The sequence below is a fragment of the Rutilus rutilus genome, assembly GCF_951802725.1.
Source record: "Rutilus rutilus genome assembly, chromosome: 16".
Taxonomy (NCBI): Eukaryota; Metazoa; Chordata; class Actinopteri; order Cypriniformes; family Leuciscidae; genus Rutilus; species Rutilus rutilus.
Genome location: NC_140224.1, coordinates 18,253,374 through 18,279,374, shown reverse-complemented (window position 1 = coordinate 18,279,374; position 26,001 = coordinate 18,253,374). Strand labels below are relative to the sequence as shown.

Genomic DNA, 26,001 nt, shown 5'->3' with positions numbered 1-26,001 from the left:
TGTTCTTTCTGTGACAACTCTGACGAAACTGTAGTTCATCTTTTTTTTTTTTTTGGTATTGTCCATTTACCAAAATGTTTTGGCAAGATGTCTTAGGATTTATAAGCCTGAAATCTATAATGAATGTGTGTTGTATTGGAAGGATGTGGTCCTAGGCTTTGTAGATTATAATCAATCTAAAAAAAGGTCATTTTTATGTAATTAATCTGATTAGCAAAGTTTCATATTCATAAATCTAAATATTTAAATATGAAACCTCTTTTTCTTACATTTTTTAAATAACTTGAAAAATACCTCTTTTCAATTAAGTTGTCTGAGAACAAAAAGGCCTTAAAAACATTATCTGTTTGCAGGGGTGTAGTTTGTGGAGGTTGGGGGGGAGATAACCCCCCCAATATTTAAATCTATGCATTACAACCCCCCCCAATATTTATACATGAAACATGAAAAATATGCAGAACCCAAACTTCAACCCCCCCAATGTTCAAATCAAATCTACACCCTTGTCTGTTAATTCTTTTCCTTTTTTCAGTGTCATGTAATTCTCATATATGATTTATCAATATGTTTAATTTACATGATTCCCCCCTTTGTGATTTTTATTTTATTTTTATTTGTTTTAGTTCTGTTGTTGTCTGTTATTATGTATATTTTTGTAAGCATAAAAAAAAAAAAAAAAAAAAATTCCCTCTTCGGAGCATCACAAAATGGCAATTTTACCCATCAACCACCGCGGCGCTAGAGCCGCGAAGCTCTATTAACCAATCACAGCAGTTTTATTATTATTAATAATTGAATGCCAGGATAATTTAACAAGGTATGCTGTGTGATGATATACATTTTATATATGTATAAATATTAAAATATATAAACTTTGGTGCCAGACTCGCGTGCAAAGCCCGCGAAAACAATAGGTAGCGAAAACGGAAGTTTGGCCAGTCAGAGCCAGCGCGTGCACACATCCTGACTGTCTACTCCCTGCTGAGAGGAATAACTTGAGTTTTCTGGAGGTAAGTACTTTAATTATTCGATATACTTCACAAATTATAACTACAATTATCAATGACGTTTAAAAACATGAACTAAGTAAATTATACAATCTATTAACAGAGGCAAACAACCTGTTGCTGTTAAATCTGTTACGTCACTTGTGCGTGCGCATGTCTGTCATGTTAACGTTTGGCCCTACTTATTAATGATAATTACAATAAAGTATTTTAAAAAACTATGAATCACAGATGCGAAAGGGAACTGAATTCGTTAAACATAAGTTACTCCTGAAGCGCGGCCTCTTCTCAGACAGCGCGTGAACACTGCTCAAGCACCCACAGAAATGGCCGAACGACACGGGAAAATACGATATTCTCTTTTAACCTCACAGCGGTTCTCGGCGCGTGTATGGCCGAAAACATAAATATATGTGCCCATACATAAATATATGTGCCCATGTTATCATTATATCTGCCTGAGAAGTTTTCCTTTGTAGCTTAGATGACATTATTTTGAGACCATTTTGTCCTGTAACGTTAAAAATTCAGGGCTTTTCAGAGATACCAAATGTTTGGAGTTTGCATCATGACAACCCCCCTATCCTGACTGACACTGACTGGATGATTAAATTCAGCACTCTTATAGAAATATGATTTGATCAATTACATTTTTTTTTTGTAATAAATTCACATCTTTGGGGTTTTAAATAAGAATATGACGTTCTGTTATGAGACATGCATCTGTTTTATTCATGTCCACTGTAGAGGACACCGGGACATGCTTGTCAGGCATTTTAGGAGACAAGTGAATAGGAAAGAAATGCTAAATATTTATATGAAATATGAGCTATTATAAAAATGTTGTCTATTTATTACTCGTTATAGCTACTTTTTTTTCCATTACATGTTTCCTAAAAACACATTACTATTCAAATTAGAGACAATGAAAATATACATATCGCATATAATGGAAAACCAAATTTTTGGCCATGTTTACAAATAATGTATATATATATATATATATATATATATATATATATATATATATATATATATATATATATATATAAACATTAACAAAACTTGTTTTCCCTTATGGGTCTCAGGGAGGATATTGGATTAGGTCTTACAATTACAGCAACCTTAGAAACGTGGTGCTGTCTGTCATTAACGTCAATTAAACAACCAAAGTAAACACGGTATTCTTATGAACTGTTATACAGCCTAGCATAACAAGAATTTCTCCTTCAATACGCAAAAAAGCCCCAACAGCGTTCATAACTCAGGCAGTTTGTTCTTAGGTTAATTGTGGCCAACACACCACTAAAAGTAAGAAAAACAAGGGAGAAAAACAACATTATCAATGACTTCACAGAATTCCCAATCAAAATAAATAAACACAATTCCAACAGCTTCCCTTTCACCCTTTCATTTCCGCTGTTAAAAGACGGACACCGCTGACCAGTTAGGGTAGAACAACCTATGAGAAATGGGACAGGAGGGGAGACAGTGGACACAATGGAGGGAGAGAAACACACACCCTTTTTTTTTTATTTTTTTTTTTTTTTTATTCCAAGTAATATCAATCAGCAGCTGGGTTGTTTTGATTAAGTAATAATAACTCAAAGTTTACTGAATGTGTGTATATATATATTGATAAAATTAATTCTGTTCAGTCATGTTTCTTATTTTTCTCCATTTTGCTTTTGTGTCAACAGCAGCTAAATGACCCCCAAAAGCTCTTTTAAGAGCTCTTTCAACCATTAAGCATCTTTATCCATGTAAGTATATTTTTGAGACACTTAAGTTAGTATTTGGGCTTAGCCTATATTCTTTAAAGCTACATCATCAGCCATGTTTTAACAGCTTGAGATGTTTCCCTTATTTGCACTTTATCTTAGCTGTCCATGTTAATGTTTATTTATCTGCCTTTACCAGTTCAAAATTGTGACTAATTGAAAATTATCTGAAAAGATGAGAAACATGGGCATAATTAATGCAGTTTCTCGTGTTACCATAATATTTTGCTAGTCAATAAATTAAAATCCATGATTTTTTTTACCACAATTTGATTAATCAATTCATTTCTTTGACTACTGCACGTCTATACAGACCTAGGTAATAGTTGATATTACAGTAGTTACTCAGTCTTATTTTACCCATTTTTCTTGTCTGCAAACAGATCATTGTGACTGTGGTGAGCAGGGTGTGGCTGAGAGTGAGAGAACGGAGGCTGGTGAGTGATTGATAATGAGCAACGTACAGGTGTCACTCATCAGTAATCACACTGGCCTCCAGCTGTTCTCTCAAAGCCCTCAGCCTCGGCCTGCTCGCCACAGTCATCCTTTGCTATAAGATGTTTTTAAGCACATTCTTAGTTTCACTTTAGATTTATTTTATATATTCATATTAGATTAATTTGCAGCATACACCTCATTCAACATTTTGGACTACTGTAGTGGTTACCTGTAATATATTCTTTTTATTGTTTCCTTTTTTAGATTTTGCATCATCCTCCACTGTTTTTTTTCTTTTCTCTAACCATCCCTTATTTCAACCAAGGTAAGTTGTCTTTTTTTTTTAAGCATCACTTAAAGGTGTTTACAGTTGTATAGTTATTTTCTCTTTAGTGTATATGTGCTTGTCATGGAAGCATAAATGAATTTATTATATTAAACAGAACTTTTAACAAGGTGAATTAGACTGATGACAGGTATACCTGCGTTTTAACACAAAAGGTCTTTGGATTTCCACTTACTTCTAAAATGAATGCTTAATTCGTGGTTATTATTATTTTTAATGAAAACAACTCATCAATAAAGATGTACAATGCTAAATTTGCTTACCGTATATCTAACATTAAAGGGATACTTCAGGATTTAGCATTAAGTTTTGTATCAGTAGAAAACCTGTAGTATTTTCAAATTACCATGCTTTCCCCCCTCATATCCCCCTGAGACGAGAGATTTGTATGTTTGTTTTTTGTTTTTTTTTGGTCTGGAAAAAATCCTCTGACGCAAAAATCATAATTTTGCGTCATCTGAGGATTTTTTGTCCAAAGGCTAAAGACTACAGCCAGTAGAAGGCGCTGTTCCGCATGTTTTCAACCCGCCCATATGAGGATGCGATCTCACTCACAGCATGAACACAGATAGTGTCAGCTATCTTTTATTTGGAAGCTAAGCTAACAGACTCTTGTTCTGTGGAGAAAGCTGAGTAGTGGGAGAAAGTATTAGGGGTTACCATCCTCTTTTTCCCGGACATGTCCGGCCGTCGAGATCGTCCAAAATGTCCGGGATTCGGCTTTTGCTTTCTGCAGTCATCCATTCATTGTTTACATGCACACCTTTTGTTTCAATCTAACTGAATTCACTCCGATTGGTGAATCTGAATGTAGTGTTTACATGAACGCTAAACAAGTGATCGTTGCTGTGGATTGATTGATAAGGAAATTCCCGCTCCTCTGTGAGATACGAGAACGGTGCATCCAGGGTTATTATAGTTTTGCATTTTTCATTAGTTTTTATTTTTATTTCGTTTTGACTTTTTGTTTTCAAATTCAGTTTAGTTTTAATTAGTTTTTAAAGTGGGTTTGCTAGTTTAGTTTAGTTTTTATTTTTGGAAAATGCTTAGTTTTAGTTTAGTTTTTATTAGTTTTAGTGTTAGTTTTAGTCTTTTTTTGTAATTTGGGTTATTTGTCAGGGGCAAGATTCAAAAAGGTCGGAAAAAGTATTGTGTAATAATAACTCAACAAAAATATCATACAATTTTAGAAAAAAATTCACACCCCATTGAAATTCTTTAACCTCTTACAAAATCCATAGCCTGACTACGTCAGACTTCTTACTTCCGCTCAATTTCATTTCGCTTCTGTACTCAGTCTGAGACAGCGTAATAGCTTTCCGTTTTCCTCCGGCCTGAAAACAGCCGGCCAATCAACGAACAGAGGGCGGGCTGATAGCCGTGACGTAGACACTGATTGTACCGTGGATGCGTAGATTTACTTCACATAATCTGCAAAAGTCATTCACAGCCATGTTCACTCCGGTATTTCGCTCGATGGTTTTGTTTTCGCATCATACATGTGTTTACAGTGGAAGTTAGATGCAGCTGAGCATGCGCATAACACACGCCATAACCAAACGTTATGTGATTGGCTTACGGGAACCAATGATTTTAAACTTCAGACAAGCGCCTCCCTGCGAGAAAGAAAACGCTTTTCAGTTATGCCATGCCAGACTCTGTCTACGAAGCAAAGCGAAGTAGCAGAGTTTGGTATTACCAGGCTACAAAATCCACACGCCATACCAAAAATCTACACATCTTCTATACAGAATTCACACCCTATACCAATACCACAGCTGTACAATTTTCACACCCTATACTAAATTTACCCTATACAGCCAATAGCCTAGTCATCTGGATTGAAGCAGCAAACATTCAGTGTAAAAGTAAAAAAATGACATAACATTATTTAATATTTGAATCATAGCTTATATAGTGTTTTGACATCGACAACCACAACCAAAAAGTGCATTTTACCTCAAACTTGCGACTAGTTAACTTTCTAAAGAAGGCGCAATCGCTTCTCGGGTCGACATTAACACACTGACAAAATTATATTCAGAATGTAAAATATTTTTTTACCACTTTTTAATGTGTGATTGTGTAAAGGTGTTCACGAGATAGATATACCAACCTTTCGCGAACTTGCTTTCAACGTCGAACGAACACTCGTTCTCATGGAGACGCGGTGTGCACGGAGGGGAGGGGCTGTGTGTGTGTGTGTGTGTGTGCGCGCGCATGTGAGAGACGCATGGGGAAAGGAAATGCAGCTGAATGAATATGCTGCGTGTTTTAAATAGCGTTAAAAAATGAAAGACCTTGACAAAGACGAAAACTAAGGACATTTACTCTATAATTTTATTTTATTTTAGTTAGTTTTGCCAAACACACATAACAGTTTTAGTTAGTTATCGTTTTTTTGTAATGCCTCGTTTTTATTTTTATTTCAGTTAACGACAATGTTTTTTCCCACCTAGTTTTCGTTTTTTCGTTCGTTTTCGTCAACGATTATAACCTTGGGTGCATCTCACCATTGTTGCTCATCATCAGTAAACAAGCCACCAGCCTTGTGTCGCTCTCACTCGTCCTGCTCGCCACAGTAAACCTAATCAATGGAGGATGTAGAACGCAAAAGCCGAATCCAGGAAATTTTGGGCGATCTCGAAATCCCTGTCAGACTCGTCACGGAGACTCAATAGTAGCTAGCCTTGTGTTTAACTGCACTCTCTCACCGGTAGGCGTGGCTTCCTAGGGCAGTGAAGCAAGTGCATTCTGGGAGTTGTAGTTTTTCATCCCCAAAAGCTAAAAATAAATTTTCTGGCTTTTCTCAGTCTAGAAGGCTCCAAATTCAAAAATAATTTCACATTTCTACTACATAAATTACCCATTTTAAATACACATTCATCTTTCCAGAGCTGAAATATCCCTTTAATGAAGCAAACTTTACATTTAATATTAGTCCTAGAGCAGAAAAAGTTTAATACATTTAAAATACTATAATCACTTGACGCCATTAAACGGCTATTATCGTGCAAAAACTGCAACAAATCCATTATTCATGATTAAAAATCTAAACCAAAAGATTACTTTTAGTATCATAATTATTAAACCGTAATGAATTAAAATTAACTCACCTAATATAGGCGGGACTCAAAAGAGGTCCACGCTTCCAGTCAGCACCTCCTGTCTTTCACAATTATTTTTTCTTTTTTTTTTTTTTCAAATGAATAAAACACTTTAAGATTCAAAATTAACACTAGAATGCCAAAATATTATATTTAAAAAAAAATACCGACATTAAAGACCCTAGAACGCAATTTTACTCTTTGGTTATGAATGCAGCTTGGAAAAAACTGCAAATTCATTATTTAGGAATAAGATTCAACAAGATTTAGTTTAGTATCACAATTCAAGTGTGATAAAGTTTATGAATACAAATTTATTCACCTTGTTTGCACATATCTTATAACTCGTATCTTATTACACTCATCTCGCAAAGTCGTGATAGCTACACTACACGGAAAGCCAGCTAAAAAAAATCTAGTATGATGCACATGATTTGATAGATGTGTAAAGAATCAATGCAGGAAAAAGGAGAAAAAAAGAAAAACAAAACCAACTAGATTCAATCCACTGTAGCGTTAGTATGATGACACATGATCAGATATTGTTTTTGCAAAAAAAAAATTTGTTTTTATTTTAAATGTATGGATTTATACTGTTCTACCAAACTCTTGTCTCTTTTGACCTGTCTGTAAATACCTGTAATACAGAATAATACTCTTGACTTGTATATTGTTTAATCACTGTCATTTAATGTTTATTTGTTGATTGTAAAGGATGACAGAATTTTACTGTGAACTATCCCTTTAATTTAACTTGCTCTCCTAATCTGCTGTTTCTCTCTCATTATAGGGTAGTGAACATCCTGAGCTTGAACTCATTAGGGATATTCCATGCATATTTTATTTGTGACTCTGTATTGTGTTCACTAGTGATGAATTACAATGAACGCAGCAATCTTAGGAAAAGGGCCCTCAAAAGAGTTGACACTTTTCTTAAATCAGTGAATCATGAGGTGTATGACCATACTGATAATCTTAACAACTCTCCTGTTACCATTCCTCCTGGTGGCATTCCCTCTGACTGCAGACCTTCAGATCTGAATCCTACTTGCATCTCTGTTAGTGAGAATACAAACAGTAGCTATGATTGTAGCAGTACTGGCGAAACAAACGATGAAAGTGATCTCAGAAGCAGCATTACTGACTGGGCACTTCGTTTTGGTGTATCTCTCATTGCACTTTCTGCTTTATTGGCAATTCTTAAAGTGCATTTACCATTCCTGCCAAAAGATGGAAGGTCACTGTTAAAAACGAAAACAGAGTACAATGTGGAGATGATTGCCGGTGGATCTTTCCACTATTTTGGTATTGTCAATGCTTTCAGAAACACGTTGAGAAGTGTATGTTCTTATTTTACAGACGGGCACACATTTAACATGCAGCTAAATTTTGACGGCATCCCACTTTTCAAAAGTTCTTCAGTTCAACTTTGGCCTATTCTTGGCATGTTCAAAGGTCTATCTAAGAAACCTGTTGTCGTAGGGTTGTTTTGTGGGACCACTAAGCCAAAAAATCTTTCTGACTATCTCAGTCACTTAGTTTGTGAGTTGCAGAGTTTAAGAAGAGGTTTTGTTTTTGGTGGCAAGACTTTCTTTGTCAAGGTAACGTCTATCATGTGTGACGCTCCAGCACAAGCCTTTATCAAAGGTATAAAATCTCACACAGGATACTATGGCTGTGACAAATGTCAGCAGAAAGGTTCCTATGTGAAACACCGCATGACATTTCCTGAGAACGATGCCTCCTGTAGAACAGATGAAGCTTTTCGACTGGGATTAGATGAGGAACACCATCTAACACACTGTCCTCTTCTAGAAACTGACATTGACATGGTAACGAGTTTTCCTCATGATTACATGCACCTTGTGTGTTTGGGTGTAGTGAGACGTCTAACGGATCTGTGGTGTGGTGCAGTGGGCCCCCTGCGTACAAGACTTTCGAGCATTCAAGTCTTGGGTATCTCTGAGAGACTGGTAGCATTGAAGGAGTTCATTCCAGCAGAGTTTGCCAGAAAGCCTAGGGCTCTCAGTGAGAGACTTCGTTGGAAGGCAACTGAATTCCGTCAACTGTTGCTGTACACAGGCCCTGTTGTTTTAAAGAGTGTGTTGCCTCGCCAGGTTTATGATAACTTTATGCTGTTGTCTGTTGCCATCTACATCTTGGCAAATTCAAAATATTGTATCGAAATGAATGATTTGGCTCACTCCTTTTTGGTATCATTTGTTGAGCATTATGGCTTGTTGTATGGCAAAGAGATGGTGGTATACAACATTCATGGCTTGGTACATCTTGCTAGTGATGTTAAAGTGCATGGTCCTTTAGATGGCATATCTGGCTTCCCCTATGAAAATTATCTTGGTGAGCTTAAGAGATTGGTAAGGAAACCTCACAATCCACTTGCACAGATAATCCGCAGGCTGTCAGAACATGAGGAAAGGAACTGTTATTCCACTGATGAAATATCACTGATGTGCCCCCATAAAAATGGACCTGTACCACAAACACTGACAGAAGCAGTACATCAGTTCAGACAGCTTACTGTTGATGGTGTCATGCTGCGAATATCGAGCAAAGATGATTGCATTTCTATTCATGGCAAAGTGATTTCAGTAAAAAACATCATTGCTTATGGGGGTAAAGAGTATGTTATGTTTCAAGAGTATAGAGAGAAAGAGGCCTTATACACTTACCCTCTTGACTCCAGAAACATGGGAGTATTCATCGTGTCCAATTTGTCAACAGTGATGCACTTTACTGAGCTCACAAAGCCCTGGCAGAAGTGTGTGAGGTTGCCTCTGGGAGACAAATTTGCAGTCTTCCCTCTGACTCACACATCTTAATAATATCACCAATTAATGTACATAGTTCTTGAGAAGCAGCAACACCATTTCTGGATTATATTGTGGGACATGCTTTTGTAAGTGGCATTTATATGAATTCGTTTTTTAAATGAATCTAAATGAAGTCTAAAATTAATTACAACTCTTGTTTTTTTCAGCCAATGTATCATATCGTAATCTTTGTAACCACAAATGAAGTCGAGGTTGTCCCCCATAATTGGGTAAGGGACAATGTTTGTATGTGGCCTCCATACAAATATGAAGATAGAGTTAAAGCCATAAAATCAATGGTAAAGCCAGGACCATCCTGGACTCCCTTCAAAACCCGGATTATTTTTACTAGAGGTACATATCCTTAGCTTCCATGGGTCAGATTTACTAACAGGTTGCACCAGCATAAACCGTCTTTTGGTGTCGGGATTTATTAAAGACACTAAAGGTGTGAACAGTTGTTTTTGCGGCTGACCTTGTTGCATATGCGGTTTTAAGAGTTTCCCTTTCAAACTCATGCTGAATCATTCAGATTAATTTAAATGAATCATGCAAGGTGATTAACTAAGGTTTGTGCTAGTTAATTTCCTGGTATTTGCACCATTGTTTACCTCCCCCCAAAAAAGAGATTGTGCCTATTTAGTAAATCTGGCCTATATATATATATATATATATATATATATATATATATATATATATATATATAAAATTTCTTCATTTTCTCCTATTATTTATTCATAATTTCTCTTTAATGTTTTTTTTAGTTTGCTTCACAGAAACCTTGTTGTTTATCTATACAGAAACATATGAAGAAGCTCGCCAAAAACTACCAGAGGCAGAAATAAACACAGACCTTACAGACGTGGACTCGCCCCCCGTGAGAAGAAAAAGACACATGTAAATACAGCACATACAGAGCAGAGTATGGCTGCTGAATGAGGACAATCAATTGAATAATTGATTTTTTTCTTCAGTAAAAGGGCACGTTATTTCGATGATAGTGAAACTGAGGATGAAGCAAACTTTCCACTTCCAGCAGCGCCAGAAGTGCAAATCAACCCCATCAGGAAATGTAAGATTGGCCAATTTGTGCCACAGTTATAGTTCTATTAATTTGTTTTATTAACACATTTGTTTTTTTGTGAATTCGTTTGAGGAATGCTATCATCAGTTCTGGGAATACACTTTTGTCTTTGAATTTAGTAGGGCTGTCACAAACGATTCTTTTTTTGTAATCCGTTTATTATGCTCTGCTTGCATGCTCTGATAATATCTTTCTAGGACAATCTATGAAATCTGATTCTGTTGCATAGAACTGAATAAAGAATAATATATTCATTTGAATATATATATATTTATTTTATTATGGACCTATTTTCTGTCCAATTTTTGTGTTACTTTCAAAATAATTGTGGCTATTTTTGTTTGACTTATTTTTTTTAATTCAGGAAAATGATTGATTATTTTTGCCAAGTGCATCCAGAAGTTTCGGTTTCGGCCCAGAATTTTAATTTCGTTGCATCCCTACTTAATACATATTATGTAAAAACAATGAGGCATACAATTGGTTTAAATAAAGCAGGGCTCGACATTAAGCCTTGTCATGTGCTTGTCCTTCGGACAAGTAAATCGGTCATTCACTTGGATTTTTTTGTGTTGTAAATATAATTTATTTTGAAGCAATATTCTCATCAATGTTAAATCAGCTTTGACGAATCTAAATCTGCATATTTTTACATTTAAAGGGGTCATATAATGCCATTTTTGTACAAGCTAATATGATTCTTTAGGGTCTAAATTAAAAGTTTGTAATATACTTTAATTAAATTCTCATTAGTATTGTAAGAACTAATTTTACCTGGTCAAAAACAGCTCTGTTTTCAGCACGCCGTTTAAGTGCATGTGTCTTTAAATGATAATGAGCTGTGCTGACCCCGCCCCTCTGTTATGTGCGTACACCTTTTGAAATAACACAATAACCATAACGCGCTGTTCATTATAAACGTGGGATTATGAATTATATTGAGAACGCCGTACATAGAAAACATGCCGTAATGTAAACAGCCGCATTCATCGTGAAGCGTGCTAATGATTTGCAAAGATTAATATAAATATTAATATAAAGGTTAATAAAACATTACACTCACTTCTTCTGGAGGTGCAGAAGGAACACGAATAGTTGGTACCGATCCTTTTTTCAGGAGCAGCTTCTTAGCAAGAGCAGCTTCTTAGCAAAACCAGCTTTACTGACCCTCGTTTGTAAAGCAGTCTGGTGTGTGAAATGATTCGCGCAAACATGAAAGCATTGACGTTGATCTTGGGGAATATTCCCTTCGAAAACAAACTCAGCCACTGCATCTTCAGTGGTTCGGATTTAGGAACATCAAAATGATGCTGTGTTCCTTATTACACCCAAGAACAGAACACCACAATCGCTTAGACGCCATTCTGCTCATAGACAGTGCTCCAGTCCAGCATATCAACAGTGACCGCGTCGGTCCGCACGGGCTATGATTGACAGCTCGCTCACGAGCGAGGGTGGGTCTGTGTTGAAACGCTGCTGTCAATCAACAATCGTGGGAGGGGCGTCGATTTTTGTGACGTCACATGGTCGAACGGCTTGATTTGAGAGAGGGGAAAACATATGAAGATTAAAAAAAAAACACTGGATGGATTTTTATCATTTTATGATGGTTGTGTACAGGCACTGCCAACACACATTTCAGTACAATCAACTTGTAAAAGTGCATGTACCATTATATGACTCATTTAAAAGGCATTTTTCCCCTAATCGTATTAAATGTCTGCTCCATCGTTCATTTTAAATTCTTACATTTGAACAATTACTTTTTGAATAATGAGACACTATAGGGATTTTATAAATTATCGCAGTATGTTTACTGAGTTTCAATGTGTGCTGCACTCAATAGGTTTGATTTCTCGAGAGGTTAAGCAAGCCACAACAGTGAAAACCTTGCTGACCGTACATTATTATCATTCACTTTCGATCGCCACACACATTAAATTATTGTAGAATCATTTTCCCTCTTGTTTTCCTGTACAGGTACCAGCAGAGCAGGGAATTACTCTCAACCACTGGCCAGAGAGGATGCAGAGACTATGAATTGTGAGTATTTGAAAACACTGGGCATGTGAGTTACAGAGTAGATGTGCTTCAATTTGATAATAGTTAGACTTAAACTTGCCTCAAAGCTCCTGAACACTGACCTCTCCAATTCCTCCCTCTTGTTTTCCTGTACAGGTACCAGCAGAGCAGGGAATAACTCTCTACCACTGGCCAGAGAGGATGCAGAGACTATGAATTGTGAGTATTTGAAAACACCGGGCATGTGAGTTACAGAGTAGATGTGCTTCAATTTGATAATAGTTAGACTTAAACTTGCCTCAAAGCTCCTGAACACTGACCTCTCCAAATCCTCCCTCTTGTTTTCCTGTACAGGTACCAGCAGAGCAGGGAATTACTCTCAACCACTGGCCAGAGAGGATGCAGAGACTATGAATTGTGAGTATTTGAAAACACTGGGCATGTGAGTTACAGAGTAGATGTGCTTCAATTTGATAATAGTTAGACTTAAACTTGCCTCAAAGCTCCTGAACACTGACCTCTCCAAATCCTCCCTCTTGTTTTCCTGTACAGGTACCAGCAGAGCAGGGAATTACTCTCTACCACTGGCCAGAGAGGATGCAGAGACTATGAATTGTGAGTATTTGAAAACACCGGGCATGTGAGTTACAGAGTAGATGTGCTTCAATTTGATAATAGTTAGACTTAAACTTGCCTCAAAGCTCCTGAACACTGACCTCTCCAAATCCTCCCTCTTGTTTTCCTGTACAGGTACCAGCAGAGCAGGGAATTACTCTCAACCACTGGCCAGAGAGGATGCAGAGACTATGAATTGTGAGTATTTGAAAACACTGGGCATGTGAGTTACAGAGTAGATGTGCTTCAATTTGATAATAGTTAGACTTAAACTTGCCTCAAAGCTCCTGAACACTGACCTCTCCAAATCCTCCCTCTTGTTTTCCTGTACAGGTACCAGCAGAGCAGGGAATTACTCTCTACCACTGGCCAGAGAGGATGCAGAGACTAAGAATTGTGAGTATTTGAAAACACCGGGCATGTGAGTTACAGAGTAGATGTGCTTCAATTTGATAATAGTTAGACTTAAACTTGCCTCAAAGCTCCTGAACACTGACCTCTCCAATTCCTCCCTCTTGTTTTCCTGTACAGGTACCAGCAGAGCAGGGAATTACTCTCAACCACTGGCCAGAGAGGACGCAGAGACTATGAATTGTGAGTATTTGAAAACACTGGGCATGTGAGTTACAGAGTAGATGTGCTTCAATTTGATAATAGTTAGACTTAAACTTGCCTCAAAGCTCCTGAACACTGACCTCTCCAAATCCTCCCTCTTGTTTTCCTGTAAAGGTACCAGCAGAGCAGGGAATTACTCTCAACCACTGGCCAGAGAGGACGCAGAGACTATGAATTGTGAGTATTTGAAAACACTGGGCATGTGAGTTACAGAGTAGATGTGCTTCAATTTGATAATAGTTAGACTTAAACTTGCCTCAAAGCTCCTGAACACTGACCTCTCCAAATCCTCCCTCTTGTTTTCCTGTACAGGTACCAGCAGAGCAGGGAATAACTCTCTACCACTGGCCAGAGAGGATGCAGAGACTATGAATTGTGAGTATTTGAAAACACCGGGCATGTGAGTTACAGAGTAGATGTGCTTCAATTTGATAATAGTTAGACTTAAACTTGCCTCAAAGCTCCTGAACACTGACCTCTCCAAATCCTCCCTCTTGTTTTCCTGTACAGGTACCAGCAGAGCAGGGAATAACTCTCTACCACTGGCCAGAGAGGATGCAGAGACTATGAATTGTGAGTATTTGAAAACACTGGGCATGTGAGTTACAGAGTAGATGTGCTTCAATTTGATAATAGTTAGACTTAAACTTGCCTCAAAGCTCCTGAACACTGACCTCTCCAAATCCTCCCTCTTGTTTTCCTGTACAGGTACCAGCAGAGCAGGGAATTACTCTCAACCACTGGCCAGAGAGGACGCAGAGACTATGAATTGTGAGTATTTGAAAACACTGGGCATGTGAGTTACAGAGTAGATGTGTTTCAATTTGATAATAGTTAGACTTAAACTTGCCTCAAAGCTCCTGAACACTGACCTCTCCAAATCCTCCCTCTTGTTTTCCTGTACAGGTACCAGCAGAGCAGGGAATTACTCTCAACCACTGGCCAGAGAGGACGCAGAGACTATGAATTGTGAGTATTTGAAAACACTGGGCATGTGAGTTACAGAGTAGATGTGCTTCAATTTGATAATAGTTAGACTTAAACTTGCCTCAAAGCTCCTGAACACTGACCTCTCCAAATCCTCCCTCTTGTTTTCCTGTACAGGTACCAGCAGAGCAGGGAATTACTCTCAACCACTGGCCAGAGAGGACGCAGAGACTATGAATTGTGAGTATTTGAAAACACTGGGCATGTGAGTTACAGAGTAGATGTGCTTTTTTTTTATAATAGTTAGACTTGAACTTGCCTCAAAGCTCCTGAACACTGACCTCTCCAATTCCTCCCTCTTGTTTTCCTGTACAGGTACCAGCAGAGCAGGGAATTACTCTCAACCACTGGCCAGAGAGGACGCAGAGACTATGAATTGTGAGTATTTGAAGAAAACACAGGAGATGTACTAGTCCAGTCGTTTTATGAAAAAAGGTAGGACAAATTCAGGGTCTCCGCGGATCCTTAAAAAGTCTTAAAAGGTCGTAAATTAGATTTTTCAAATTCAAGGCCATAAAAAGTCTTAAAAATCATGTTTTTAAAAGAAATGTCTTATTTTTACTTATGAAAGGTCTTAAATTTTAGATGACACTTTGACTTATCTAAATGCTTTCGAAATTGAAATCTAATTAGCGTAGGCCTACGTATTATTTTTTTAAATCTATCTTGGTGGATTTGCTTGTTCACGTGACAATTCGCGTCACTTAAGGCAGTATTAGCCTACGTCTGTCTCCTGCACGCGAGAGGAAAGAAAACGAGTAAATGTCAGTTCGATTTAAGTTCATTCTTTATGTGCTTAGGAGTGTGCGATGTTGTCTGTGAACTATGATGATATTGTAGGCTAATCATTGTTTTAACTATGTACGAGGCACTGCAAGTGCGAGCTGACATCGCGATTCTCTCATGCTTGCTTTCACTCGCTTTCACTGCGTGATGTGTCAGTGCAGTTATAGATGTCCCTAAATGAGTTTTTGTCTTATATTTATATCATATTATGTTGTTATATTAGAATATCACATGAGCAAGAGTGCCGTTTTCCTTTGCACAACTGCAAATGTGCTATTTATTTTATACAACAGTTCAATTAAAAATAAAGTTAACATTGTGAGTTACTTTTTGGACACAATATTGTCAATTTTCACTTTATATCGCAGACGAGAATTTCATAATGAAGCCGTAGTCCAACAGACAGCGATGTTTTTTATTTATTTATTTTTTTACTGAAATCCGCGTTTTGAACGAATCCTTTCAACGATTCAATGAACAATCAATTTCTGAATGAATCAGCCTTTTGAACAAATCAGTTGACTCCAACAACTCGTTTCATAAGACAGTGACTTGCCGCCACCTACTGGTGGTTTCAGTTTCATATTTAAAGTATCCTTTAATTAAAATGTTAAAATTATAAATCATTTCATATTTAAATATTGAATAGCTTTATTTATGCAATTGTAAATGAAGTGTAAATATAGTAATGCCAGTTTAGATGCCGCTTCTGTGTCACCTCTGCACTGCAAGGATGGATTTTAATTTAAATTAGAATAACACAGTACCAATGTCAAATTAAATAATTAATTTAATTTGAATGTTAGAATTTGACATAAAAGGTGATGCATACCTCTAAATACGTTTAGAAACAATGTCCATATATAGGTGAAAATGCCCCTGGAAATCAATTTAAGGTGGCAAATATTGCCCCTTAATAAAAATGTTCATTTCTGTCAATGCTGTGAACTGACCACTATAGAATATAAAAATTATGAATATCTTCGTGAGTCTGCTTTCAACAACAGGCCTAAACCAGCCGGGATACCAGTACAAAAACACAATCAGAAAAATATCATCTAATTATTATCAACAAAACTTTGAAAATATATAGACATATTTTTGTCAATATTGCGCACCCCTAATGTACGGTATTAATTTTGATTTCTTCAGGTCTTAAAAAGGTCTTAAAAAGCCTTAAATTTGACTTTAAAAATTGTGCAGATACCCTGAAATTGCAACAGAAGCAAATTCAACAGATTTTTGTATCCTGAATATGTCCTGAGTAAGGGGAAAAAAGCCCAGAAGAATCCCTTTAGGGGAAAGTTTAGAAAGACCCAAATATAGCCTATTCATTATTTTTCTCATGATTAGGGTAACATTTTTAACCTGTATATCACCATGAGAATTACTGAGTTGATTTTTTAAATGTTGTTAACATGGGCAAACGGTGCATAATCTAATTATGTATGTGCTAATTTGCATAAATACCACAACAGATCTAAACATTGGGTATAGCCAAGTGAAAATGTCTTGTTGGCATATAACAGTAAAAGACTTGATGTTAAGGTCTGAATGGAACCTGTTTAGGCTACCCATGAGCATTAATACATAGATGGAAGTACTTTAAACCAGCCTTTATTACTTAATATTGCAGAGATGGGGTTTGGGGATGGGTCTGTGGGACTGTTTCTGGGAGATGAGTCTGAGGGAACAGGAGAGAAGGGGTAAGGAAAATGCAGAAGACAAAGGAAGGTAAAATAAAAAAGTGAACCCTCAGTAACAGTCCCCGGGACCCAGCCCCAAACCCCATCTCTGCAATAATAATGGTTTAAAGTACTACTTCCTTTATGTATAATCCCAAATGGGATTCTTCAGGGCTTTTTTTTTTTTTTTTTTTTTTTTTTTTACTCAGGATATATTGAGGATACAAAATTAGTTTAGTTTGCTTCTGTTGCAATTCGTCCTAGGTTGACCCCCATTTTGGCTTAGAATGACTGGATTATAATGTTTTTTTTTATCTTAGAATGTTTATAGCTGTGTCTGAAACCGTTCACTCATTTACTAATCCCTATATAATAGTGTATGGCGTTTGAGTGCACTATATCTGCAAGGAGTGAACGAAAGTAAGTGAGTGAATTCGGACGCTGACGTTTACACTGCGCGTCGGAGAGCTGGAGCTGTCGCAGTAAAGGCTTTGTCACACGTGATAAAACTCCTTTTATCTTACATGTTACTTGCTTTATAAAATAAAATTAACAACAATCATATTGAATATTTTGTAATACCTCTGTGCCAGCTTTGTAGTTTCATCGATTGAAATTGTTAAACTCACGCTCACAGATGACAGGATAAGGATTAAATCAATGTTAAAGCAAAAATAAGATAAGTTGTAAAGTAATCTCTGGTTTAAACTCACTCGCTCCCGGACTTTCATGCAAGCTCAGTCCTCTACGCATTGGATTGTGGGAAATTGTGCTTCAGCAAGTGTACATCGGATGTACGCTCTAGTTCAGAGAGGATTGTGGGTAAAAGTAGTGAACAAATGTAGGGAATGATGTCGTTCACTCAGAATTCGGACACCACTACAAAATGGCCGACACCCTAAATAGTGGATAGGGAGTGATTTCAGACACAGCTTATATCTTTGTGTTTTGTGTTAAAGGAGAACTCCGGTCAATTTTAACATTGAGCTCTTTTTTTTTTTTTGTAAATTTGGAGTGCTGTCAGTACAGAGAACGACAAAAATCGGTGTTGCTTACACCGTGTTATACTCTTTTTTTTAAATTTCCACCCTGTTGACTTAAATGGGGCACGTTTTAAACCTGCTTTTAGCCTCTTAAAGGGATACTCCACTTTTTTCGGAAATATGCTCATTTTACATCTCCCCCAGAGTTAAACAGTTGAGTTTTACCGTTTTAGAATCCATTCAGCCGAACTCCGGGTCTGACGGTACCACTTTTAGCATAGCTTAGCACAGATCATTGACTCTGATGAGTCCAGTAGCATTTCTTTCAAAATGACCAAAGAGTTTCAATATTTTTCCTATTTAAAACTTGACTCTTCTGTAGTTAAACCGTGTACTAAGATCGACGGAAAATGAAAAGTTGCGATTTTCTAAGCCTATATGGCTAGGAACTACTCTCATTCCAGCGTAATAATCAAGGAACTGTGCGGCTGTACCATGGGTGCAGCAGGCGTAATGATATGACGCAGCGCCTGAAAATAGTCCCCAGCTCGGTAACTTCTTCCAACGTGACCGGGACTAAGTTTGTCTAACCTATTAGACCTATTTTCAGGCGCTGCGTCATATCACTACGCCTGCTGCACTCATGGTACAGCCGCACAGTTCCTTGATTATTACGCCGGAATGAGAGTAGTTCCTAGTCATATAGGCTTAGAAAATCGCAACTTTTCATTTTCCGTCGATCTTAGTACACGGTTTAACTACAGAAGAGTCAAGTTTTAAATAGGAAAAATATTGAAACTCTTTGGTCATTTTGAAAGAAATGCTACTGGACTCATCAGAATCAATGATCTGTGCTAAGCTATGCTAAAAGTGGTACCGTCAGACCCGGAGATCGGCTGAATGGATTCTAAAACGGTAAAACTCAACTGTTTAACTCTGGGGGAGATGTAAAATGAGCATATTTCCGAAAAAAGTGGAGTATCCCTTTAACATCCTTGATGTGTCATTACAAGTGCTCAGCCATGTGAGTGATTCCTTTAGAGTGATCACGGGTGAATCTGACTGCAGTAGATGTGAAAGATATGAATAAAAGTGATGTTAATTCAGCCAGCGCACATACCTGTATTTACTTCCTGTTTTCGGTCGAAGTCCACAGTAGTTGATTGTCGACTCTCGACAATCGACTACTGTGGGCTTCGACCGAAAAAAGGAAGTAAATACAGGTATGTGCGCTGGCTACAAATTTACAAAAAAAAATTAGCTCAATGTTAAAATTGACCGGAGTTCTCCATTTAATATCTAATGTTAGCCAAATTCAGGGGTGACATTTATTTATGGCTTGTTTTGATGCCATCAGGGTGCCAAAAACAAATCCACAGCAACCAAAGGAGGACATCAACACCATTGAAACAGACATCAGTAACCCGTAAATTTACGATAAAACCTTTTCTTCCCATTTAACCCATAATTTACCCATATACAGTCAGGTCCATAAATATTGGGACATCGACACAATTCTAATCTTTTTGGCTCTAAACACCACCACAATGGATTTGAAATGAAATGAACAAGATGTGCTTTAACTGCAGACTTTCAGCTTTAATTTGAGGGTATTTACATCCAAATCAGGTGAACGGTGTAGGAATTACAACAGTTTGTATATGTGCCTCCCACTTTTTAAGGGACCAAAAGTAATGGGAGAGATTAACTATCATAAATCAAACTTTGCAGTCAATTACAGCCTGAAGTCTGGAACGCATAGACATCACCAGATGCTGGGTTTCATCCCTGGTGATGCTCTGCCAGGCCTCTACTGCAACTGTCTTCAGTTCCTGCTTGTTCTTGGGGCATTTTCCCTTCAGTTTTGTCTTCAGCAAGTGAAATGCATGCTCAATCGGATTCAGGTCAGGTGATTGACTTGGCCATTGCATAACATTCCACTTCTTCCCCTTAAAAAACTCTTTGGTTGCTTTCGCAGTATGCCTCGGGTCATTGTCCATCTGCACCGTGAAGCGCCGTCCAATGAGTTCTGAAGCATTTGGCTGAATATGAACAGATAATATTGACCGAAACACTTCAGAATTCATCCTGCTGCTTTTGTCAGCAGTCACATCAATAAATACAAGAGAACCAGTTCCATTGGCAGCCATACATGCCCATGCCATGACACTACTACCACCACCATGCTTCACTGATGAGGTGGTATGCTTTGGATTATGAGCAGTTTCTTTCCTTCTCCATACTCTTCTCTTCCCATCACTCTGGTACAAGTTTATCTTAGTTTCATCCGTCCAAAGAATGCTTTTCCAGAACTGGTCAGGCTTTTTTAGATGCTTTTTGGCAAAGTCTAATCTGGCCTTTCTGTTCTTGATGCTTATGAATGGTTTGCACCTTGTGGTGAACCCTCTGTATTTGCTCTTGTGAGATTGTAGACTTTGACAATGACACGCCTAGCTCCTGGAGAGTGTCCTTCACTTGGCTGGATGTTGTGAATGGGTTTTTCTTTACCATGGAGAGGATCCTGCGATCATCTACCACTGTTGTCTTCCGTGGACCTCCAGGCCTTTTTATGTTGCTGAGCTCACCAGTGCATTCTTTTTTCTCAGAATGTACCAAACTGTTGATTTGGCCACTCCTAATATTAATGCTATCTCTCGGATGGATTTATTTTGTTTTTGAAGCCTAATGATGGTCTGTTTGACTTGCATGGAGTGCTCCTTTGAACGCATGATGTAGGTTCACAGCAATAGATTCCAAATGCAAATACTACACTTCGAATCAACTCCAGACCTTTTACCTGCTTAATTGATTAAGAAATAACAAAGAAATAGCCCACATCTGTCCATGAAATCGTTTTTGATTCAATTGTCCAATTACTTTTGGTCCCATGAAAAAGGGGGGGTGGCTCTCTCAAGAGCTGTAATTCCTAAACCCGTCCTCCAATTTGGATGTAAATACCCTCAAATTAAACCTGAGAGTGTGCACTTTCAGCCCATATCCATTAAATAACTATAGCTTGAATATGTTTTGGTAAATACCTGAAAAAATAAAAATTGTGCCTGTGTCCCAATATTTATGGACCTGACTGTAACGTGTGCTAAAATCTACTGCTAAACTTTGGCCTTTCCCACTAATTAGCCTTGACAGCAAGGAATCGCACCTCACACTTTAGACATGGAGAGGCAGAAGTCTTAACCTGTTAACCGTTGCCAGTGCGCCCGCGCACTGAAGCGTTATTTATTTATTTAATTCAAAATTACTATCAGATTTAATGTTATACCTTGACAAACTATACATAATTAAAAAGATATAATACTCAAGTTTCAGTATTTGACCACTATTGTATTCTGAGAAACTCATAGTGACAGTTATGTCTTAATTTGTGTCAGGAGTTATGAAATGAAAAAATGAGTCGATACCTTTAATATGAATTATGCGCGTCAGCCGCTTTCATTCATAAAAAACTCCGTGCTGTCGTCATGACAGCGATACACAAAACAACGTCCCTCAGGGCTTTAGCTCAAAAATGTGCAGATTTGGAGAAATATTGATAGATTCTCATAGATTTACATCAGATTTCTATAGACAGGAATAATATTTATTGAATTTATACCCAAATGCGTCGATGTAATCATTATGAGCGTTTGCATACTCTGTTAATGTGTTTTCAATTCATACCAATAGCCTGAGGGCGCCCTCGCCGCCCTGTGCACAGTATTAGAACATGAAGAAGTGCCATAATCATGTGACAATCCAGGAAGCCTCGAACACACACACAGCTAACAACAGATCGCGCTGTAACTATGGCTGTAACATGCAGATACAGATGTTTTGAAGACAATAAACATGTTTGCTATGATATTTGAGTTACCTGTGTTTTTCAATCCATGCCAGGTATTTCTATAATAATAGATTATATTTATAATGTAATGCTAATCTATATAGAATCGTTGTGCAGAACACTATCCAATAGTATATTTTCTGTCTGATTTTTTATCTGAAGCCAAATTAGATCACAGAAAATTATTTAAAATACTCGATTTGCTTTATAAAGTAAGTTTATAAGCACAAACATGGTTTTAATCTCATAAATTGTCGTGTATTGATGGTGTGCTAAGCTAACATGCTAGCTAGCCCTAGGTGCACCTGCCACGTCTAGAAGTTATATTTTTATTATTTTTTTAATGCTTACTGAAATGTTTCTTTATTCAAGAAATGCATTAGATACAGTTTAAAATGTAAGGGTGAACTTTGAGAAAAGAAATTAGTGACTGAAACCATATGAATAGCCTGTGAATAGCCAGTCGTTAGTAACTATAATGCAGACAAAAGAAATGCATATTTACAGCCATAACCAGGCTGGAGAGGTGTGAATGTGTGCAGGGGGAGACTGAGACTGAATGGGGCTCGTTTGCACCACAAAACAATAAAGAAAATATACTGGATAGATGGTTAGAAGATGGCAATAAACATCAGTAGCATTTTAGCATCAAATCAAAATAGTCACATGACATGGTCTTGAAAAACATTTCACTAAATACAGAGTTTTGGACTTATTATCTTAAGATTTTAAACATAAAATGTTTAGACATGTGGCATTAGCTGTAGTGCATTTCTAGATTGCTCCAGTGCCAACTTCAATTTTATTTTCATGAGGATATTTCATAAAAAATAATTTCTAATAACTTTACAAAACTTTGAAGCTATTTATAACAATTTTTGTCATTATGACAATAATTAATTCTACATTTACAATAAACTGCCAGGTGTCAGCTTTCAAATGAGATCATACTTGTGCTTTTAGTACAAAGGGTTCATGAACTGTATCTGTTTCAGTTTGGGTATGTCATTTCTTGGGATTTTTCAAAAGTGGGGTTGCAGCTTAACAGGTTAAGTTGTAAGTAATACTGTGTCAGTTCACTAACACTGCATTCAAATCTTACAGGTTTACCCATATTTCCAAAATACTGTTACACAACATGCATTCTTTCACAACAATTTAAGTTCTAAAACTGACCGTGTTTAACTCATTAACCTATTAAACCAAATTATGTACAACCAAATCTGCAGAGCTATAGAGTAAAAAAAGAGTTTTACTTCCTTGTACTGTTATTTTACATGTTCAAACTAATATATTGTTGTGGTGTTCCTCTCTTTAGCATCATCCCACACTGGTTTCAGTGAAGGTTAGTACTGACATTTTTTTTTTAATGCTTTTTTTTGTTTTTAACACAGTAATATGCTTTTTTTCATAGCTTTTTCTTTTTTATAGCTTGGATACGCAAAATTCTTGCAAACCAAGAAATGATCAAAGAACAGATGGGAACGTTGGTTAAATTGGTCTACGATCTCAAAAAATTATCAACTACAGAAGACAACCCAACTTTAAACACAGACTGTTTTCCACTGTCAAGTTTTCAACAACTTCAAGTCATTGAGGGGCAGCTGCAGCAGGAAGACTACAAGACAGCTGTGGTAAGATTTCATATTTCAATAGAACAATTTAACTCATCAATTAACTGTGTCAGTGTTTTCATCTTTTGTTCATTGTACATGGTAAAAAATGTAGTCAACCACGTGTTAAAATCATATCTGTACTGGCTGGGCCGGTTCGACATGGAATGGTTAAGCAACAAGAATGGTTTGGCTTGGTGAAGAAGCGGCAATTGTACTCACTCTAACTGATTTGCTGAAGTCAAAATGTGGATGGTCATAGTTAGCACTAACCAATGAGATTGATGGTTGCGAATAAGTTCCCCCTACTGCTGAAGGAACTGAAATGAATGTAAATTAGCTAATGATTTTCTCATCCTCAAGTCATCCTAGGTGTATATGACATTATTCTTTCAGACCAATACAATGTTATATTAAAAAAATGTCCTGGCTCTTCCAAGCTTTATAATGGCAGTGAATGGCTGTATATTTTCCAAGGCCTGTCTGCTGGAAGCTATTTATTTTTCTTATACGAACGCATCGCTTCGCTTCAAAGAGCCTTTATTAACCTCCCCAGAGCTGTGTGGAGCACTTTTATGATGGATGGACACACTTTTATGCACTTCAAAACAGAAACGGCTATTCGGCTATTCTACTATCCTTTTATAGGCTAAATAATTTCAAATGAACTGTTATATTAACCGGTAAAAGCCAAACCCATTTTTGAACATTCTAATCGAGTATGATGTTTGCTTGTTCCTTTATTTGTCCATATATTTATTTTTACAGATAAACACGTTAGCCTTGAGGGGAGGCACAACAGTAAAGGAAAGTGTATGGCGGATTCTGAACTTCCTTTTATCAAATGACATGGCCCGGCAAATGAACTGGAGGGGAATCAATGGAAAAGCGGCATTCAAAGACACCTCGCTGAAAACTGTAATTAATGGTATGGCTTTCTGAACTTAACCCTTTAGGCGCCAGAGGTTTTTTCTTAAAACGTTCGATTTTGACATCTTAATTTCAAAAGGCTATATATTAAAAGTGATAAAAGATAGAGACTTTCTGTAAATTAGAGAAATATTAAGGATGACCCAAAGTTTATGTAGGAATTACATTTTCCCATCTAATTTGCATATTATGACGTCATATAGTGGCGGCCATCTTGGATTATAGAATATTCATGAAAAGTCACATGTTTAAAAGATAAAATGCAGCACTTCTTTCCCCCAAAAATGTCCCTCACCTTCTGTATGCTATATTGCACAATACTGAATGCTCAGGTAAATAGTAAGTAGTGAACAAACTGTGTAAATCATTACTAATAATAGAAACAAACTGAATGCATGTAGCGGTTGGCCTTTTGCTGTAGAGATTTTCCATTTACTACAAACAGTAGGCACTCTGATTATGGTGCACATATTATTCATATGACACACAAACACAAGTAGACAAAACCTGTTTAGTTCAAAAGCTCACTCGCCATGGCATGCCACAGATCATGAGTGAGATGACGAGACAAGACGAGAGACAGTGTTAGTTTTTTTTTGTGTGTGTGTTTTTTTTTTTTTTTTGGTTGTTTTTTTAGCTGACGTAGACGCACACATCATAAGGACATGAACACACAAAAAAGAACACATATTGTACACTAAAATGGTCAGGGAAATAGATAGTAAATCAACAGTGTAAATCATTACTAATAAATGGCAGACAAAAAAAAAAAAAGAATTTGTTGCAGAGCTTTTGCTGTAGAGATAATGACTCCCTATCCATCCAGGTGACATTTCTTGTAGTGTTTCATGGTGTGGTCTTGCGATAGACTAATAGCCCCTCTGCTCCGTGTCACACCGCCTCTGCTCTTGCTACGAGCAGCGCGGGCGCGGCCAGATCTGTCTCGCGCGCGCGCGCCGAGTGTGCACAGCTCGGACTACTGTCTTTGTCATTGCGACTCCCCACCCTGCCTCCACGTTGCCCCCTAACTGTCCTATGAATACTTCGACCTCGTCTAACATACCCAGTGGCATTAGACAAAGCCTCCACCACAATACTGTCGCCGCGATTGCGGAGAGGCACGCGGTCACCATGGCGAGCGCGGTAAACATCTCCCGCCTCCCCACAACACTAACACGCCTGCTAACTTCGCAATGAACACTCCGACCCCGGGAAACATTGTTCCCACCACTGACATTGGGCAAAGGACCATATATATTGGGCAAAGGATTCACCGTTTGTGCTTGGTGTAGGGCTATACTTTCACTTTCAGAATCACCGTCATTTTCTG

General features: G+C 37.4%; 1 protein-coding gene across 10 annotated transcripts; it reads left to right on the top strand.

The window, feature by feature from the left end:
* The first annotated feature begins 793 nt into the window (after positions 1–793).
* On the top strand, positions 794–24,695 carry LOC311306546 (uncharacterized protein). 10 transcript variants are annotated; one of them, XM_084435022.1, is made up of 12 exons: positions 794–1,010; positions 2,708–2,770; positions 3,491–9,864; positions 10,311–10,407; positions 10,485–10,582; positions 12,575–12,637; positions 14,357–14,419; positions 15,149–15,211; positions 19,645–19,713; positions 23,447–23,473; positions 23,560–23,762; positions 24,510–24,695. In XM_084435022.1, exons 3-12 carry the CDS (start codon positions 9,639–9,641, stop codon positions 24,681–24,683), a joined length of 1,083 nt encoding a protein of 360 aa, XP_084291148.1. In that variant the 5' UTR covers positions 794–1,010; positions 2,708–2,770; positions 3,491–9,638; the 3' UTR covers positions 24,684–24,695. The 10 variants fall into 10 exon arrangements, 6 of the variants coding, with proteins under 6 accessions (XP_084291148.1, XP_084291149.1, XP_084291151.1 ...); XM_084435023.1 differs by lacking the exons at positions 14,357–14,419; positions 15,149–15,211 and adding exons at positions 12,773–12,835; positions 13,169–13,231; XM_084435024.1 differs by lacking the exon at positions 14,357–14,419 and having other exon boundaries at positions 797–1,010.
* Positions 24,696–26,001: the final 1,306 nt, after the last annotated feature.

Bases quoted from the DNA above. Each gene is read 5' to 3' on its own strand.
- LOC311306546 (XM_084435022.1), top strand. From the start codon at position 9,639: ATGAAGTCTAAAATTAATTACAACTCTTGTTTTTTTCAGCCAATGTAT. The intron at 10,583-12,574 runs GTAAGATTGGCC...TTTCCTGTACAG, and splicing joins AATCAACCCCATCAGGAAAT to GTACCAGCAGAGCAGGGAAT. The intron at 23,763-24,509 runs GTAAGATTTCAT...TTATTTTTACAG, and splicing joins AAGACTACAAGACAGCTGTG to ATAAACACGTTAGCCTTGAG.